General features: G+C 40.9%; 1 protein-coding gene across 1 annotated transcript in view; it reads right to left on the bottom strand.

Annotated features, from left to right (window-relative positions):
* The window catches only part of dnmt3aa (DNA (cytosine-5-)-methyltransferase 3 alpha a), a 57,673-nt gene that overhangs the window by 29,492 nt on the left and 6,711 nt on the right, over window positions 1–21,470 (bottom strand). Inside the window, 4 exon segments of the mRNA XM_079362910.1 lie at window positions 1,884–2,000; window positions 2,131–2,168; window positions 2,905–3,028; window positions 11,606–11,713. Of these exon segments, the coding sequence (XP_079219036.1) occupies window positions 1,884–2,000; window positions 2,131–2,168; window positions 2,905–3,028; window positions 11,606–11,713 (387 nt within the window).

A 21,470-nucleotide genomic window follows, 5' to 3' on the forward strand; every position in this document is an offset into this window, starting at 1 on the left:
TTTATTTAATTGTGGATGATGAACGGGGATTTAATACTATTCTAGCTGCTCAGCATTACAAGCTGTAAACAAAGCAGTGACACGTTACAACATTTGAAGTTGTGAAGCCGAACTCGTCCAGCAAATAAGTAGCATCATTAGCTTTCCCTTTGGAGCCGTATTTCTAACCACCTGCTGAATGCAAGTCCCATCTGTTTACTGCACTACGTTCACCAGCGAGTTGCCAACTTTGTCAATGCTTGAATTGAGCCGCGTAGCACGCAGCAGGGTGTGAGAATGAAGAAATGTGGTTTTGGACAAAAGCATAGCAAAGAGTCAAGGTAAAGGTCCAGACTTAAGAGCTCAAGAGAGCGTAGAAGTAGACGTGCTAATATAAAAATACTTAAGTCAAGGGTTCATACTTGAATTGTAAAAAGGAATCAGTCGAATGTCCTGAACCCATTACAACTTTTAAAATAACAATTCAGTAAGTAAAGTGTAAAACTTATACTTAAATGTAAAAGGCCAACAACAAGCTCAATTCTCTAAAGAAAACTGAGGGTGACAAACATTGCCCTTCAACACAACTCTGAAGGGCAAGGCAGCATTTTCACTTTCAATGTGACTCGGATGTTGAGTGCTGAGTCATTGCAAGAGCAAATCAAAAAGATGAGCCCTGTCTTTCTTTCAGCAGAAAACCTTGTGTGTGTGTGTGTGTGTGTAGAGTTTTAAAGTGTGCTGATGAATACAGATAGATAAATGAAGATAATTTCACCGAGAAGGTTCTTTTAAGAAAGTTTGAAGTATTTTTAAAAAAAGCTGAATCGTGCTCAATGGCTCAAAACCAGGGACACAAATTGTTCCTAAATTCTTTTATGGAAGATATTTATGTAAAGTGACTATTAGAAGTAACTAAATTCCATTCATAAACAATACACTGCCAAAGAAGCAGGAGCTACTAGCTTGTTCAAGGTCACATTAGATGTCTGGCTACAGAAGCTGGGGATCGAACCCTTGACCTTTTGGTTGAGAGACAACCAAGTTCACCACCTGAGCCACAGCCGCCCCACATTTAAATGCTTCTACACGTCCTGCAGAAACGCTGACTGTGTTGGTCGATTCAGCCAGGCAGCTCAGGTAGAATGGATTATCAGTGAATGGCGAGTACGTGCAGCATAGAGTCTGAAATCTAGACTCTGATCTCATTAAACACCAGGGAGAGGGGAGTGTCCCCTCCTGGATGAAGGATGTATCGGGGCCTATAGGTGCAGGTGATCTATATAAACCACGGCAGCAGCCCATGACTGAACCACGCCTTGAACATGTACAGTATGTTGTCGTGAGGGGAGCATGTCTGATGAGCATAGCAGCTGCTCAGAACTGGCGACAATCCATTTTTAAACATAGAACAATTATTTTCAGTTGGATATTTTATGACTGCTCGCTCACTTTATTAGTATAAAATGAACATTTAACAAAAAAAAGAGCATCAATACAATAAACTAACACAGGTCATTTTACATCCAAGGAAGGTAATATTTAGCATTGTCGCTTAAGGCTTGTCAAATGTTATGATTCAGAACTACATGGAGCTAAACCACTTCTTCTTCTTTACAACATACAGCATCCTTAAACATGTATTATTCTTCCTTCCTGCAGATATTACAGAAAAAAACAGACCTCTGAGATGTATGCTAGAATTTAAAGACAATCTAAGATCAAATGAATCCATGAGAAGTGCAGCACAATAAATAAACTGTGTTCTCTCCAAACTGGCCCTGTTCATAATGTTTGAGCCGTTAACTTCAAGCGTTTCATTCTGACAGGGCTCCGAAAAGACAACAAAAGCCTTGTGGATACTGAAGCTGTAATTTCACACAGACAGAGACCAGTTTCTCTCCCACCTCCATCTTCCAGCGGCTGAGCCATTCTTCTCTCTGTCTCCTGCTGATGTAATACGGATCTCCAGCCTGGAAAGTCACTCTGGGGACCGGCCTCCTCCGCAGCCTCCCAGTCTCCACCTGCACACACGTGAACACACAAAAACAATGTCATACACACACTTTAAAATCTGATACAACTCTGAGAATGTTTTGTCTGTATTCCTGGATGTGGAAAAGAAAAAAAAAATGCTGTTACTTGGTGTCTCACCTCTCTGGGGGAGTCGCAATTTCTGTCGTCTGGCTCGTCTGCAGGAGAAGAGAAGTTACAGGAAATGGCCCATTTGTACAGATTTAACAAGAGCTTTAATGAGGTAGAGTCATGCTTTTCATCACTTTGTCCAGGCATACATATTTGAAGCTTTGAAGCACCATCAAACACTGCAATCTGGGAGTCATTTTGAAAATTTCAAAATTAAAAGTGGTATTCTTAAAGAATGTTGGCTGAAATAGTCTTATACAAATAATTGGCGGACCTTTTAAACCCTTAAAGCCCCTGTGAGGAGTTTGTATCTAGTTATGAAACATACTTTTCATTAAATGTCATGCAGTTTTATGACCTAGAAAAACAAACAAGACCATCAGCGACTAGATTGATTATTTCTTTCGTATTTTTTAACGCATGTCATTTCTGCCACAGGGTCGGAGACCATTAACAACACGCCAAAAAAACCAAAACCTTTTAGGATCTTTCCTTTTACATTTTCTGTTGCAAATATTGACACGTAAAAAAACCTGTCTTTTTTTGTCATAAAACAATTCCTACACACGTACAGGACTAGATCTGCAAGGTTACGGGGAGTGTCTTTGTCCACAGGGGGCGACATACGGAAAGTTTCTCACAGGAACCTTAAAGCCTCTAAAAAGTCATATATTCAGCTTTTTGAACACTGTCAAATTAAAGACATCTTAAATCATTGTGATAACTTCATACGTGGACAAAGTCATGTAATGGGAATTATATGACTTTGCATAAAATATATACCCTTATTCTTCTCTGTTTGCTCGAGTTTCCGACGGCCGCGCTTCTTGCGAGAGGAGGGGGAGGGCTCCGGCTCCTCCGGCGGGGTTGGGGGAGCATTTGCACACGGGTCAGAGGCCGCCATCTCCTGGGAAACAGACGGAGCAGAGTCTAGGTCTGAGAAAACTGCCGCTGGCCCTTGTCTAGACTCATCAAAGGACTCCACAGACAAAATAACTGAACGTGCACACATGTACAGGCCCAGACACACACACACACACACACAGGGCTGCTACATGCACACACAATCAAAGTGCACGTATCTATTAGTCTACTCTCGTGAGGACAACACAGAGTAGGTACATCCAGCAGAGTGTGTCTGCACTGGATCAGTGTAAAAACCACTCCCAGATCCGATTAACACACACACACACACATGCACACACTAGGATATGAGAAGGGGATTACTAATAAGTGTTTATATTTAATGAGGGCTTATGGGAGAAACTTTCCAGTTTAATTATGCCGGCTCCTCATAAATTTAGTGTAAAGGTACAGTATACTTAAAATAACCAAGAAAAATCAAAGACATGGATACTTTAGAAACCAGATATTAAAGAGTCACAGTGCAGTTTAGACATGCACACAATCCCTCTTAATTCAATGGCTTTCATTAGCTCACTAGTGCTAATGGTATTAACATTGATCATTCAATGGCTTTCATTAGCTCACTAGTGCTAATGGTGTTAACCCTGATCATGTGTGCGCTCTGAAAGGCCAGCAGGATTTCCATGTTTGTGTGTCTTAAACAGGCGGGCAGATTTTATAGATGGGTTGTTAAAAAGTGGAGAGCATGGGCAAGCGTCGAGCTCAAAGGGGAACGCGAACGCTAATGCTAGCTCACGCTAACAAGCCCACTAAGGCTGTAATGAGCAGGTGAGAAGGGGCCTGTAAAATGCAAGAGAACACAAAAGGTGACAAAAAGGGCCGCAGGGCAAACTTAACTACCCCAGCACACACTCTTAACACGGGGACCTTTAACAAGCGCATGAGTGGACTTTAGGTAGCTCAGTAGATTTTAACGTTCAAATCATTTGCTGTACAGAATTAAAACATATAGATCCATATTTTGGTCCTTTCTGACCATTTTGTAAATGGTACAGATACATGTAGCTTGAAGGATAAACGGGTAAGGTCCAGTCAGCACATTGCATGACTGGATATTATTTTAGAGTTAGCAGTCGATAACTCCTTGGTAACCCCAAAGAAATTAATTTAACCTTAAATGAGAACTATACATATCTTAATATATTCTCATTCAGTATTTTACAACTGTGTACGATGGAATAAATTAATTTAGGACGCGCTGATTAAACTGCTGAAATAACAGGAGGGATTTGGCTGAAATCATGAAAATGATATTTCTGTTCATAGCATTTTAACACACCACTGATCGCAAAGAATGCAAAAAAGACAACACAATCAAATGTAGCAAATAAAAGCAGTGAACTATTATCAAGCACTTTTATCAAGTGGTTTAAATGACTGTTCAAACTTGCTAAATAAAAAAACAAGCAGGTCCTTTCAGAAGATCAATTGACTGTGACTAAATAGCTGTGAAAAATTAGCGCAAATGAAACTTAAGTCTTTGTGCACAGTAAAATAAAACCCTAGAATGAGTAAAACCAAGATAAAAAAGTAATGTGTCATTTAAATTCTATTCAAATGAGTGCATCAGTGTCTATCCTGTGCACTATGACATACCATTGATTTAGAACACGTGGCCAAAACATTCATGAATTAAACCCCGAAACTAAATTAAAGCTGCATTAAGTGATATCTTTTTTTAGCATTAAGAGACAAACAGACCCTGATTCTATCTGCTCCTACAGCTAACTTTTAAGCAAACAACTGACTACTTACACATTCAGCCGAAACAGAGGAATCTGGACTTGCAGTCATCTTTTTGGTCACATGCTGAACGTAAATCCAATTCAGCCCTGGTCTGGTCGCCCCAACTTCTGAGAAAAATAATCGGATGTCTTTGGTTTGCTATTTGTTCGACGTTCTTCAGCCCCTTCGCCTCTCCGCCATTTTGCGCTACACAGGAAGTGTACAAACAGCTTGAGTGAGCTGGTTGTACACTTCCTTTGATGAGAGCAGGTGCATTTGTTGGGTTTCATTGAGACCAGTGGAGCGAAACTATGACTTGAAAGAAGTTATTGCAGGCTGCAGACTACAGCAGTGGTTCACGTTAGAGGGAATATTTTAAAGTGACTTTGAAAGATATTGCTTAATGCAGCTTTAAAGTGAGAGAATTCAACTTGAAGATTTGGACAAACACAACCAATGTGCAGAAAATTAAGACTTTTTTGGTGCAGCCAATCTACAACAGCAGTTATATAGTTAAACTCTCTCACACATAGTATATTCTCCATGTTGAACGTTTAACATGTCCATGACCTTTGCAAACCTTAACCTCCCTTTTCTCTCTGCACCCAGCCTCAGTTTTGGATTACAGACCGTTTGGAAAGTACCTGACTTTACTGACTTTAACCTGAGCTGTGTGAAGAACCTTAAAAACCAGAAAAGGGCAGTTTTTTTGGGGGCATATTTAGTGTTGATAAAACCTGAGGGGGGAGGCTGCAGCGAGAACAGTATGTAGAAAACAATAAAACAATAATGCCTGAAAATAATTGAAAACAATAAAACAATAGTGCCTGAAAATAATTTAACATGCAGTCACAGAAAACTTATAAAGCATGATGGTGCTGTTCATAGATAAAGGACCCATGTAAAGTCAACCTTTCATCGTGTTTTAATAGGCTTTACAGCACAGACGGTAAGATCAAGCAAAACAATGATAACATTTCAATCTGGATATTCATCATCAAGATGAAAGAAAAATCTATGATGAGATCCCATATTGAGAAACGTAAACTGCACTCATAGACGGTAAATATTGATGGACAAAGCTTGAGTGACGTCAGCCATCTGTTGCTGCAGGGGGCGCTGGAGGCTGATTCAAAATTGAGATTTTTTTTATTTTTGTATTTTTTTTAAATCTTCCCCCATACATTGTGTGTCAGTGAGGACAATAACTAATCAGACCTATAAAATGTTTTGTACCAGGATGTAAACATGTTTATTTATGCTGTAAAAGCAGCTTTTCTGCCTGTAGTGTGTTTGAGTGACTTCAATCGGAGGTTGCTGCTTAAATACTCTCTCTCATCTACAGTCTATCTGATAAACAAATGCAACCAGTTATCAAGCTTAGTCACTTTTCCTCTGAAGTCTTCTGATGTTCTTATTGAATCATGGTTGTCTTTATCGAAAAAGGAATCTGTTATTTGAACACGTTTTTACATGCAGCAAATCTCGCTTAAATGACTTTGAATCTTTCCCTGTGCACGAAGTATCAAATAAACACAAAGAGACGACAGAAGATCGATGCTGTTGTCATTTAAGAGGAAGAGTGTATCTAAACTCTATCTGTAACATTATTTGTCCTCATTAAAAAGCATGAAAATGAACAGATCTGCACAGAGATAAACAGCTAACAGATAAGACACACGGGGACAAGTGTTGTCATGTATGAAGGTGACAGCTCCAGTCACGATAAAGGTCAAAGCGGGGCTCATGTTTTTAAAACTTCTGTCTGCAGGGAGCGAAGACAGCTCCGGAGTAAGCGTCTGAAAAGGAGGAGGAAGCGAGATTGTCAAATATCAAAATGTATGTTAATTTAAAGATCGCTTCAAATTATCGTTGGTGAACGTTGAAACTGAGATCTTTTGGTTTTATGAGCATCGTCTACAGAAAAAAACAAGGAAAATAAAATACAGCAGGAAGTAAAGGAAGTTGAAGAAGAAGCTGGTAGGACTGATCTATGAGATGATGCTGTTTGGTGAATTTGCTTGATCAAAGATGGTAGCGAGACACAGCAGCAGAGAGGTCGGATAAGTCGGACCTCCAGGGTTAAATAAACGACCGGAGACATTAAAATGACTGCAGTAAACAAGTCACAACAATAAAGAAGGAAATCTGCTGATTATAAACCCCGAGGTTTTTGTTGAAAGGGAGTATATTTATTCTTACTTTTAGAAGATTGGGTTAGGGTTAAATCACATTTACTCATTTCTGCAGGTTAATGATCTACTACTGCTTTGTAAAGGAAACTAAAACCACACTCATGGAATAACAGAAACAGCTTTGCACTGACTCGATACATTTGAATGAAATCATCCAACGCTTTAACACACAACGATTTTGAGCTTCATTATAAACTTTTATATGACAGTTATATAAATCTTCTCATGACTGAAAACCAGCACGTTCTGCAACATGTTCTTCATCCTAAAAACACATGAACATAAATCCAAAAACCCCAAATTCAAATCCAACGATACATTTGTTACCAGTTATTTGACTTCTCTGCCACTTTAGGTCTGAAAAAGTAAGAAGAAGAAGAAAAAAAAAGTCTGACAACGCTCATTTCCCACACTGCAAACACAACCACGAGTGTTTCCACAGCGTTTCCGTGACCTTTGCGGTTTTGGCACTAATCGTTCACACACAAAGAAACCAGAGCAAAGATCGAATCAAAAGTGATCAAGTCATGCTTACTCCAAATGTAGACCTTGGGTTATATATAAAAAGTTCTGTTAATTACATGTCAGCTGCTCTCTGGATAAAATCTACTCATTAGTCTGCATGAAAACGGACATTATTTATATGACTTGAAACCACAGAGGACATTTTTTGGAGGGGAATTCCATCTAAAAGCATTACACACATCAGGAATGAAACTAATATATCTGTTAAGTCCTACTGTACTCTGTGCAACTTTAAAAGAATTTAAGCGAATGCCACAATGGCAGCACACAAACACACACACACACACACACACACACACACACAGACACACACACTTAAAAACCTCCAGCTGCTCCACACATGGTTCCAGTCGACAAAAAAGAAAAAAGAGAGAAAGGAAATAGTGTTTGGAGTGAGATACATGAAGAACATAAAGCAGCAGCCTGACGCCACCAAAGTGTGGAGGGAGATGTTAAAAAGATGGAGGCTTGAGGGGACGGTGAAAAGTATCCATTTATCCCCGAAACTATCATTTTGACTCTAATAATAGAGCGTGGGTCAACGCCGAGGATTTGTGTAAATGTGTGTAGAAGTGTGTGATTACATGTGATAGAGGTGGACGAGCGAGGAAAAGCAGGACGAGGAGAGACAGTGAGGCTCCCCTTCCTCTCTGCTCTCTATACTTAGTGTCACTTACAGCTCCACCCTGATACACACACACAATAGCTCTATTCCAGGATACGCTCCACCGTGTGTGTGTGTTGTAATGAATGACATACTGTCCGCTTGGCAAGAGGCTGCTCTTATAAATGTATCTTCTACAAGCTACTTCTTGGGAGAAAAGCCTTCTTGCTCGGGCTAAACTGCTAATATGATGTTTACTGGCAGAGATATCTCCACTGCTGCTCCATTAACAGCAACATTTCGCTGATACTACTACTTTTAATACTCCTGCCTTTACTGTTGCTGTACCTGTAAGGTGACCTTGAGTCTCCTGAGAGAAATGAAATGTCTTCTTATTATTATCAATGCTAAATACCTCGAGGGCTAATATTTTGCTGCTATTAAAGCTAGCAGCACTGCTGCAACAAATACCACTCCTACTTTCTTCTATACTTCTAAAGGTACCTCAGTGACTTCTCCCGACCTCTTCTGAGGAAACTTTTACACTTCTGCCACTAATGGTACAGCAGCTGAACTTGTGGTTAGCTTGTGCTAGCGTGTGGTAGCTTGCAGTGGAGGTACAAGCTGTAGACGTACACACTACATCCTGCAGGAAGGTATGGTAACATCATGGAGGTAGATTTGTGGGCGTGTGCTTCGGGTGGCGATGAGTCCAGGAGGATGAATGTTGGTGTCTCTACCTTTAATGATACTGCAGCTAACATGTCAAACCTCTTACAACCACTAGGACCACAACTAGTGCTGCTGCAGCTACTATTACTTATGTCATCACTTTAACACTCACATGTTTACACCTGCAGCAGCCCAGTTTGTCGGGACCCGGGTTCAGAACTGGACGGTGACTGGTTCGAGTCCCGGTGAGGACCAAGTCTGGAAATGGACTGATAGCTGGTAACTGTTGGGGCGCTCTTTCATGTAGAGCCTCTCGCTCTGATCTCTCCAGGAGTGCATGTCCATAGCATCCTGTTTGTGTGTGTGTGTGTGTGTGTGTGTGTGTGTGTGTGTGTGTGTGTGTGTGTGTGTAACACGTCTCAACATCAGAGTGTAAATATGAATTCCCCCCTTGTGGGATTAATGAAGGATGTCTTCTTCTCCTGCATCAGTAACAAACTTCTCTGATTATACTGCTACTTCTGAAGGGAAAGTCTAAACACCAGCGTACGACTTTAAATCTTCAACACACCATTAATACAACTTTACTACTACTACTGTGAACTTCAAATACTGCAGCTAACATCAGAATTTATACAATAATTACCACACATACTGAACATCACATTTGACTTTGATGGGGCGCCTACGGCTGAGTGCTCAGTATACAGAGGCTGTCTCCCCAATACAGGCGTAAAAAGGAAATCAAGTACGGCCACTTTTACTACTTCTATAAACAGCAGTGCAGCAATCTGGTTACATGTTACACAGGAAGTGCAAAACAAACACAACATACTCATTTTAAATATTATCTGCAACAACATGTTCGTTTCAAATGTTCTTGTTCACATTTTGCATTATTTTGTGTGTGTGTGTGTGTGTGTGTGTGTGTGTGTGTGTGTGTGTGTGTGTGTGTGTGTGTTTGTGTGTCTGATGGGAGCCACATTTTTGCGGCCAACCTTGCCATAGCTTAGACATCAAAGCATGATCAGGCCTGCCCTTATGCACGCACGCAGGCACACACACACACACACACACACACACACACACACACACACACACACACACACACGCACACACTGTGTAGCTCAGTCAGTATAGCTTTCTTTTGAGGGCTGTTTGATCAGCTATATTGACTTGCTGATTCAACCATAGAGTTCAGTCAGCACAAAGACACACACACACACCCGCCACACACACGCACACACACACACACACACACACACACACACACACACACACACACACACAAGGTGGCCGATAAGAGATGAATGGAAAGAAATACTAGCTGTCAAAAACTGCTGTTTTCAATGTTCTCACACTGAAGACATCGAAGACTGAACTGATGACGAGTCTGCATCGATGAAAAGATTATTGCCCACTGACATCGTTTGTAGATTTTTCAGCCGTAGCTGGACCTACCGGATTGAATCATTTTGGTTTAAAATGAAAAGATGTTTATGTTGATACTGACATCTGAAACACCTTTTATATAATAAGAAAGGGAGTTCATATTTATCTGCAATGAAATATGTTCTTTGAATGAATTACTGAGTGACATCGGGTAGTCTGACCTTTTTAAATTCTTTGTCGATATAAAGGTCTCCTGAGGACTTACATATAAACAGGGATGAAAAAACACTGAACTGGCTGACTCACGTAGAAGTCGTGGTAACACGTCATTTGTTCCAAAGCCAAAAACATGTTGTGTCAAAAAGACACGTGAAGCTCTAAATCACAAACTCAAACTTGGTGAAAAAAAAACAATTTCTAAATCAATCCGACAGGAGTGTCAAACAAAAAAGAGAGAGGTGAAGCCATTGTTTGTATCCGTTATGATAAGACTGAAACATGCAGGGCGCTCAGAACTATCCAGCAGTATCCTGGTGGTGTTTCCTAAACGCACTTAAAGTGATAAATAACAACCAGCGGTGTTTTAGGAAAAGATGATTAAAGGCCTGTAAAGCCTGTTTGGAGCAACAGTTTCCTCAGCGTTATTGATGATTAGTTATCAGTCAAAGGCTTCAGTATAGTGCTGGCCACTGAAGCTCATAGTTAGTTTGTTAGTAAAAACAAATTTGGTCACTGGATTCTTGTTTCATGCATCCTAAACAAGATAAGAGAAGGTGAGTAAAGGCTGTTTGATACGCCTGATAAGTCTGTTGGTGCACATTAAGACGTCAAAAACAACAGGAGGATTTCTGAAAGGGGACATTTTGGTGTTCACAGACCTTAATCAGTCTCCTGTCTCGCTGCTTACTGCTGTGACAAATTTCTTTTGAGCTTTTCCGGTACAATGCTGGAAGAATGTGCAGCCTGAGCTTATCCCATTAGTTCTAATAAATCATAGTTTTACTTGTATTACTTGTTTTACTCAGCAGCGAGTATGTGCAGAGTTGTGGGGATGAAGCCGGTTTAGAAACTGATGAGGAAAGGAAATGAGATTGTATACTGTACACATTGACTAATCAGCCAACGTGTGAGGGAATCTTTCACTGCTACTACTTAAAAAAATGTCTTAAGTAAGACAAAAAGAAACATCAGTGATGGGAGCTGCTGTGAGAGGGTAAGTGCTCTGACACATTAGCTGTCAAATATAAAACTCAATACAGAGACTGTCTCCTCAGATTTGTGAGCATGTGCTTCTGAGCAGCAGCTAACATGTGCGAGTGCAAGCAAAGCGTTCCTTTCAGGCTTGATGGGGGATTTGGGATAGGTGAGGAATATCGCAATCAATCATTCGCCACATCGTGGGTTTTTAAAAAGGCTGAAGACAGCCTGTAATTACAGTACTCACAGGAAGCAGCTGTTTGCGTTTCCTGCCAGGACGGCCCACTCTGCGCTTGTTGCGGGGACTCGCTGGCGTCCCCTCTTCTGGACTGTCCTGGTCTGCTCCATCTTCGCCCTAGACAATTATAGAAAAAAACCACATCAAACACTGAACCATCCACAGCTGTATGAAGTCATAACTGTCGACAGTGAGGCAGCATTAAAGAAACAATGCCTGGAGGAGACTTGCTTCAGTAAGTGGCTGCAGAATGAGAACCATGAACATGAAGAGAAGGTAGCGTATTGACAGGGGACAAAATGTCTCAGCAGGTTGTTTTTTTTTTGGAAAGTTAAATTTAACAAGTTTTCTGACCCACAAACTCACAGAAAAATGACTAAAAACAAAGTCAAGCTTTTCCACTTTAAATGATAATGCATAAAAGAGAAAATAGGGAAATCTTTAGTGAAGCTCCTCCTTCAGCTGCCCTGTATTTATCTATGCAGGAACAAACAACAACAACAAGAATCACATTAGGATCATCGTCTGCTGTCCTTTCAAAAACCTGAGTGAACAAATGACTTCTTGTCGTGCCTTTAAATGACACCCTGAGTGGAGTTTTGGACCTCATGTTTTGTCTCTCAGCGGTTTGTTCCTCTGCTCGGCTGGCAGCGGACACAAAGTGGTTCAGCAGTGTGAAGTTGTAGAATCACAATGGTGTAATTTTACACTGGTAAAAATAGCACGCTGCACCTGTCTGCTGACGAGATACTGAGTTCAATGGGTCAGAAGCACAGCGGGAAAGAGAGGTCGGTCTTGGAAAGCTTCTAACCAGAGAGAGCTGGTGATCTGCTACGTTTACACTTTGGGATGAGACTGTTTGTCTTCTTTTGTTTACGTTCTGTAGATCAAGTCTTTCCACCACTGTAAGACTCCTACAGGAGCCGGATGATGGAGATTTGTTGGCCTGCCTTGAAACTTTGACTTTAGGAACAACATCTCATGACTGTATAAAGCTAATCTGCTTCCATGCCCAAAGATCACAGTGTGCATCATGAGCAAGCGACAAATTGACCCGCAATTTTATCTGCCAATAGCCAATCACGGTGTGTGTGCTGGAGGAAACGATTAGCACTGTGACTGTGACACACAGATGAAAACAAGAGATACTTTATGATATTCAGACTTAGCTCATCCAAGGACAACAAGCGGAACATTTGGCTTTTTACTGGTCACAGAGACATGGAGCCATATTTAAGTATTTAGCTTTTAAATGTTTTTTTTAATGATTTTATTGGCGGGCTTGGAAATAATCACCTTTAACATGCCAGATGAGATTTCAGGCACATAGTGTCCTCCTCGCTCCTTTAAAGGATGGTTTAAAGTTTAGTAAAACATAAGACTCAAGCACGGTCTTTTAAACTTGGTCCAACATATCTGGCCTTCTGACTGGTCATTAGAGGTGGAAAAAAAAATATATTTTCAGATTTTAAATCGATAACTTTCAAACATTGTTTTTTAGGCTGATCAGTAGCTCCCTGCTAAGTGCTAAGGTTAGCTCTTTCAGTCAGTAGAAAGCCAAATGGAGCAGCAAGAAATTCAGCGAGTCTCACAGACGAGCGGAGGAGGTCCTGAAACACCATCCATGGATCCACGAATCAATGACTATAGAATCGTTTTGGATTGAAAATCAATTCTGAATTGAATCGTGACCCCAAGAATCAAAAAACAAAATCATAAGACACCCAAATAACCCAGCCCTACTGGTCATACATGTTTATTTTTTTTGTTTGGTCAAATTTCATAATAAAATAAACAGATAGTGTTTTAAGCTGATGAGATTTCCATTAGAGACTCCCAAATCTACTGTGCACTGTTTGTGTGTTTTGAAATATCCGCTCACTAACCATTTCTTTTAGCTCCTCTGTTATTTGGGAAGGGGCTGTTCTATTCTTACACCTGCTCTTATCAAGCTTTGAGTGACAGTGAGTCTCAGTCTGTGCAGGAGTTGGACCCAAAAATAAAAGTGAAAGTGTCCAATAAAAAAAAGCAACACGTTACCAGCTGCAGAGGTTTCCATGACATTCATTACCTTCTGTTCATATTCTTTACGTGCGACGCCGCCTCAGCTAAGAATGACATAAACGTCTCAGCTATAAAAGAGTGTGTGGTGGTCTGTTAATGAACAGAAGAAGCAGCTTTTAATGCAGCAGTTAGGAGGATTATTGTTTTTAATCAGGGCTTGTCTCTACTTTTTAAAAGCTTATGGTTAAGATAACAGAGCCCAGCGATCCATGCAGCATTCAAACAAAGGGAGTGTTCAGTAAACTGCGGAGATATTTGCTTTGAAGGGTTGTTTGAGTTTCAATTCCTTAGGGTCCGTTAAACATGCTTCTTTTATTTTTAAGGTTTGAGCGCCCCAGTTTGTTTAAGACTTAATGCTCAAATATGAATCCAGCTGGTTTGGAAGCAGTTAACTCGCTTCTTCACGCATTGTGAGATCAAACTGCGTTTGTGTAAATCACAAACTTCATTAATCCTGCACAACCTTTTAATCATGCTTTAATGACTTGTTTCTGTTCACTCTCCTGCTTATCTGATCTTTGATGTGATGTCGAACAAGAATCTGATCTAAAACAATTTAAACATCACTGAACATTTCAGAACTTTAAATATGTTTTCAGTAGAATAAGAATTCAATTCAATTAACAATAAAAGACATTTTGAAATGATGACATGCTACGGCCAAATCATGTCAAACATACTGTCGTTTTTGATTCATATCATAGCAGCCCTCCCTTCTCCTTTTGTGTATTGTTTGTTTTCTTGTCTGTGCAGTGGTGTGTGTGTGTAATCAGTGGTGTGTGTGTGTGTGTGTGTGTGTGTAATCAGTGGTGGGTGTGGCTTCCTCCGAAAGACGCAGCCAGGTGTCTCTAATCACAAATCGAGACGTGCAGCATAAAGACTCCAGATCGTCTCGTCAGGACGATAGATCCTCTCTCCTGAGGTAACTTCATTATTGCTTCAGTTCGTTAGCTTGTGCAGCTGACTGTCTTCTGTTAGCAACCTGCTAACCGTCCGTGCCTTGCTGCTCTGCCTGCTTGCCCGTTCATCAGCCTACCTTCACAGTGTGTCTGAGACGCCGTCTCATTATGGACATTCTCGAGCACGCTCACACTGAGCGAAGGCTACTGGGTAACCCGAGGACTCATTCCTCTCCCCTGCACATTAAAACTGTTTCAAGTAAACTCTCAGTTAACTGGAAGTACCTGTGTTCATGTCGTGCTTTTGGGTCCAGGGGGAGGTTCATGATTGGTTCATCAGATTGGTGCCTCGTGGCAAACATTGGTCAAAGTTTTCACAGACTTACAAACTGCTACAGATGACGGTTTTTCTTTTTTTGGATTACATGAGTTATTCATGTCTGTCAGGACATAAAGACGATTTCAACCAAAATCTTAAAAAAGTGTTTCTGGGGAAAATGACCAACCCTGCCTTTGATTGGCAGGTTTAATTTGGACTTAAAAATGTATTTTGTCTTCAGGTTGACCAATCATCTCAACCTAACATCAGACACATTCAAACTAAGCAGATTGTTCTTTCCCTTCACAATGTTGACTTTTTTTTTTTTTAAGTTTCTGAACTCACACTGTAGATAAATTAATCATGCTCACTCTCCCACAGTCGTCAGGAAACGACAAGCACATTATCAGCATACGACCTGACTGTCTCTGCCTGCTGTCAGCCGTGTGTTTCCATTATTGTCCTCCTCCCTCTCTCTTCGCTCGACCCTCTGTTGCAGTGACACCGGAATGGTTGCTAAGGTGCTGAAACTGCTTAGCAACTGTCTCCGACGGGGCCCATCATGCTGACTAAACACTCTGATGTCACTTCCCTGACGATCAGCATAGCAACTGGATAAAAAGGGTGATGGCCCTGCTCCTCTCTGCCTGGTGTGCCGTCCATATGCCCGGGCTTCTGTACTGTAGTACAAGTGACACAAAGTTTAATATAATCCAACAGAGTGCGAAAACCATTCAACCGAATACTACGAACACACACTCACACAGCCACCCACGCACACACACACACACTCCCACACACACTGGCCAATTGGTCCATATATCGTTGGTCTATTTCTGTCTACAGGCAGGTTATATTAGGCCACTGCAGTTTCTAAGCAACCAGACAGCGAAACAAGGCGGGCAGGAGGATCCCATCAGCTGCAGACAGCTTGTCCTCTTTCTTTTCACCACATCCACTCTCTCTCTCTCTCTCTTTATTGGACTCATTTCCTGCGCCTCCCTCCTTCTTTGCTTTCTTTCATATTGATTCGAGTACATTTATCCACGATGAAGCTGTTAGGAGAACAAATACATCCCTTTGCTTTTTAGGCCCCTCTACAGAGATGCAGAGATAGATATGGTATGGCAGAGTGGATCTGAACATCAAAGATCTGGCACTGAGGGACAAAGTCCGACAGCTTTTCTAGACCTCCTACTGATGATCCGTCAACAGTTTTTAGGTTTGATGTTTAGTGAGACTCCATTTCTTCTTGCTGTTTGAAGTGCATCCCACCACACAGCAGCTTCACAGCACATCTCTCTCGTTTGTGAGCAGACAAAAAAAAAAAAAAAAAAAAAAAAGAGGGCACCTTCATGCAATACAAAGTAGACTGATAAATAGGTTTTCCCTCCGGTGTGGGTGGGACTTAATTGCTCTCTTGCTCTATTATGTGAGAGTATGCAGGAAGGAAGGGCGTTTGATGCAGCCAGGAGGAGGCTTTGATCATTTGCATGTTTGCCATTCAGAACAGGTTTCAACACTTTGATCATAAGAGGTAGTTAGTGTCAAGAATACTGTTGTTAATGATTCATAGTTTGGATATGATAACATGATCGAGTTGTCAAGAATCCCCAAAGATTGGGGGGGGTTTTGAACTGTCATGTGTCTATACAGAAGAGTGATGAATATCTTCAAATGAGGATCGATCTGACCTTTTGAATTCTTTGCCTTTATTAGACAGAACAGCTGAGGAGAGAGAGAGCAGGGGAAGGACTAAGGTCGGATTCGAACCCACAGCCGCTGTGACGAGAACTATAGCCTCTGTACAACAAAACAGCTAGGCTATCCGTGCTCCCAAATATTGATATTTTAATCAACCATAAAGTAAAGAACTCTAAACAGATCTCTCTGGCGTTCTCGCTCAGAGGATCACTACCTAATGACTCCTCCTGGCGGCGCTCTGACTTGAGTGGTGGGTGACGTGAACCGAGGGTAAATGGCCAGAGAAGAAGTTGACAGCAGGTTGAAAGAAGAAGTGGAAGGATGAAGCAAGATAAGAGAGAGGTGACACCAAACATCTTGCTAGTGCCGAGTTAGACTTTGATTTGTCATGGCATAGACTCAACAAGTGTCTGGAAACATTTCTTTACAGATTTGGGACAATATTAACATGAGAGCGTCACACAGTCGATGCAGTCTGGCCCTTCTCCTCTGACCTTCCTGCATCAACAGAGAACTGCCACTCACTGGATATTTTCTCTGTTTTTCGGGCTATTCTCTGTAAACTATTGAGATGGTTGTGCGTGAAAATCCGAGGAGATTAGCAGCTGTAGAAATACTCAGATCAGCACGTCAGGAACCAAAAATCATGCCACGTTCAAAGTCACTTAAATCCCCTTTCTTGATGCTCGGTTCGAACTTCCGAAGATCGCCTTGGCCATGTCTTCATGCCTAAATGCACTGAGTTGCTGCCATGTGATAGGCTGTTTACACATTTGCAATAATAATAAGGTGGATGCTGAGTGTTTATTTTAGTCTTCATAAGTCCGTCAGATATCAGGATGTATACGCTTATTTGCTCGCAATATATCAAACATCGTCAGAATCGCTGCATCAGGATATCGTCCCATTCATGAAGCACCTACTGCGTATTGTTTCACGAGTATCCCCAGCCCTGCCGAGCCACTGAAATCATTTGTGCGTTTAATTCTTAATATTTTTGATTTGGTGCTCCATCTTTAAATTAAAGGGGCCATAAAAAAGTACAGGTTTTAAAAATGATTTGTGAGCATCATTTAAGAAGCTCAGAAACTTAAACAGCATGCACTCAGTCAAACTTGACATCTCTTTTTATCTCCTGGACTTCCTCTCCCATCTATCCTCAAACTCTGTGACTCACTTTAATTCCCCTCCAGGTTTTTGTTGGTTTTATTATTCCTTAAGAGAGAGTTAAGTCTGGAAGTTAAAAGCACAACAGACTCAAGTGTAAAAAAAAAAAAGGGAAAAAAAGAAGAAGGGGGTGTGGGCTCTGCAGGAGAAACTCTGTACTTGTTGGCTCTGAGCCAGTGTGTGTGTATGTGGAAGTGGGTGAGTGAGACGGCTCTTTATATAGCAGCACAATACAATGAAGTTCAAACTTCTCACAGATTTACGAGGGCTGCCCTGGGCTCTGGGGGAGCAAATGAAAGAGGCCATTTTTCACCTCATGTATGTCTGACAGTGTGGAAATGTGTGAGGGAGTGAGAGTGTGTGTGCGTCTGTGAGTGTGTGCATGCGCCTGTATGTGTGTGTGTGTGTGTGTGTGTGTACCCGTACAGATGTGTGACTTGTGCAAGACTTGAAACTCTGCGTCTCACCTGCGGTCGGGTTAGTAATGTGGTGTGTGGAATGCAGGAAGGCCTGAAGTAAATGTAAATAAATAATAATTATTACACACACACACACACACACACACACACACACACACACACACACACACACACACACACACACACACAGAGTCTAACTTGACACATTTTCTGTGTGTGTTGGCTTAGAATAAACTCTTAACTGCAGCCAAAGAAGCCAAAGTAGTAGAGGTAATGACAGCTGTAGCAAAAGTGATGATGGTTGTTAAAATATCTACTGAAGCAAAAACACCAGTCGTAGTAATTCAATATTAGTAATTATAGCAGCAACAATAGTAACAGCAAAAAAAGCTGTACCGTAGCGACGGTTGCTAGGGGGAAGTAAAACAAAAGGTGTTTAAAAAGTGCAAAAACTAAATGCATGTATCTCACCATCTGACAGATACTTTTATTGTTACTTTTTTTTTTTTTTTACAAATATTTTACTGAAGTTTTTCCTGAATTTTAGATTACATACCTGACATCTGCTGGATCCTGTTCCAATGCATTAAACAAACTACTTATCATTTCTCTTCTAAATAAATGAAGCTGTAAAAACGTCTTTTTCCTGCTTTATTTACTTCACACCTCTTCTCTCTTCGTCTTCCATGTTCCCCCTCTGGAGTCAACATAGACCTATCTAATCTTTGTTTGTATACATTATGACATTTATGACAGCCCATAAAGAGAGGGATGTTTGATGTGTTTTACAGCGACAGTTACTGCATTCAAAAACACTAAGAAGGTGTCATAACTACAATAACCCGGCAATATATCAATAAACTGCCGTCCGCACTTCACAACCCTGATCATGAATGGTTTTAATCTTATTAATCCCTGAGGAAAATTCTGGTTTACACTGTTAGAGACACGCTTGTCACACAGAGACCTGAGTTACACACACACACACGGACAAACAGGATGTGTGATTGTTTCCGCAGGAAAATCCTTCTCTTAGGGAAATCTCCTTCAAGGCGTGGCTGCATGATATCTTATTTCTCCTTAAGTTAGAGAAAATTAAATTCTCTCTTAGAGGATGCTCGGAGAGGTTTTGCACTCACTGGAGACCTCTGCTTCATTATTTTGAGAAACTCTCACCTGACGAAGTATTAGTACATTAATCCATTAATCCTGCCCTCTCGGGCCTGTGTGTCCACGCCGGGACTCGAACAGGTGACCCGCAGGTTCCCAACTCTCTACAGACTGAGCTACTGACGTGTGATACTCGCTGTGTTCTCTCTCTCTCTCGCTCTTTGTAAATTTGTCTCGAGATTACATCTGTGATAATTTGGCACCATCAAAACACAAATTGATTGATTAGAGATTGATTCTGACACGTGAGACATTTTATAGACTTTGGAAAATGCCACAGACTGAATCATAAAAGGCGATGAATCAGAGTCAGCGTTTACCTTTTTTAAATGAACACCATTTTAAAGCTCGTCTAGTTGTAATTAATTGGACTAAAATGAATCTTGATACCTCTTCACGAGCTACAAAAACAAACAGAAAGCTGGATCGTCATTTAATTTAATTATTGTTATTATCTATTTAACGCCTGAAACTGCTGCCACGAGGTATTCGTCAGACAAAGTGAGAAACAGCTGCAGAAAAAAGACCTTTTTACTTCATGCAAAACTGAGATTCTTGCTGACTTATATATTTAACCATGAAGAGAAAAGAAATCAGGTAGAGGACCAAATCAAACAGGAGATCAACCAACATCAACACAAACTCCAGATTCTTCAGAAGAGCTTAAGAAAATCCCAAGTAAAAAAAACCAACTGCATTTCAAGGTGAATAAGTTGTTGTTATTATTTATCTATTTTCGTTTTGTTGTGACTCAACAATTTATTCTCAGCTTATCTTCTGCAATGATTGCACCATTTGATCGAAATGCTGGCAAAGGATCTGCTTTCTTCACAACCGTTTTCCCTCTGAGTCTCTGGGGGAATATTCTGTTTGACTTTCACAACTGTTTGTTTTCAGACTTTTTCAAACGTAAGGGGGCATTTTAGGCTTCCATTTTGGAGGAAGGTTTGTTCTTCCACCAGTCAGAGCAGAGAACCGTGTGTCATTAGTGCCAACATCCCAGTTTCTATTAAACATGACAAACAGGATTTTAGTAAAGGGAATATAAAGTACAGAAGATCTTTGAATTTGTCACTAAGTATGTCTTCTTCCTTATTTTTTTCCCCCAGTTTACGAAATACCGTAAATTCCGGACTATAAGCCGCTACTTTTTTCTCACACTTCGAGCACTGCGGCTTCTACTCCGGTGCGGTTAATGCATGGATTTTTTATGGGGGACAATGAGCTTCTGCCGCAAAAACATTTGACTTCGTCACGTCGGATCTTAATATCAGTCATTTTGCGCTTCATGCACGCACCCTCATGATGGAAAACACACGGAGAAATACATATGATGCAGCTTTCAAGTTAAAGGCGATCGAGCTGGCTGTCAAAGAAGCTAACAGAGCTGCTGCACGTTAAGATGACACTGACAGCGACAACAGAGACTGAGGAAGTGAGTAATGAAGTCATTCTGAGGCAGTGAATGGATGGACTTTTTCTTGTGAAATGTATTACGGTCATCTTTTTCATCAGCCGTGTTACAGACACCGTCGGCTAGGCTTCGTATTGTAACGGTTCATGTTGTAAAGTCAGTAGTTGATAATGTGTTCATAATTCCGATTATGTGGAGAGTCAGTGAATGCACCAGCGAGAACGTGTTGAGTGGCTGTATGAGAGAACGCTGGGGGAGAGAGTTGGATTGTTACGGCAAGTTATGTGTTGCTCTCTGCTGTAAACGGCGTGGTCACGGCCGACAGTGATCGGGTTATTAAAAGTTATTATTTGAACGCTCTCGTCGTCCTTTAACGTCCGTACGGACGCTACAGTATTTGCGGATGTTACCGGTAGCCTACGTCTGTGTAAATAGCTCTTGTTATAGCGTGGACACCTGCGGCTTATAATCAAGTGCGGCTTATATATGTACAAATACATTTATTTACTTATTTTTAGCCGGTGCGGCTTATATCCAGGTGCGCTCAATAGTACGGAATTTACGGTACAATTTGCACATCCGGAAACAGAAAAGAAAAACTGCATGCTTACATTTAGCAGACACAAGTCATACATGCAGTAACTAGATTATCATGAATCAATCATTATGGTTCTTATTATGTTTTATCAATATTAATATAATATCTTGTGCTGTGGAA

Source organism: Symphodus melops, assembly GCF_947650265.1.
Source record: "Symphodus melops genome assembly, chromosome: 1".
NCBI lineage: Eukaryota > Metazoa > Chordata > Actinopteri > Labriformes > Labridae > Symphodus > Symphodus melops.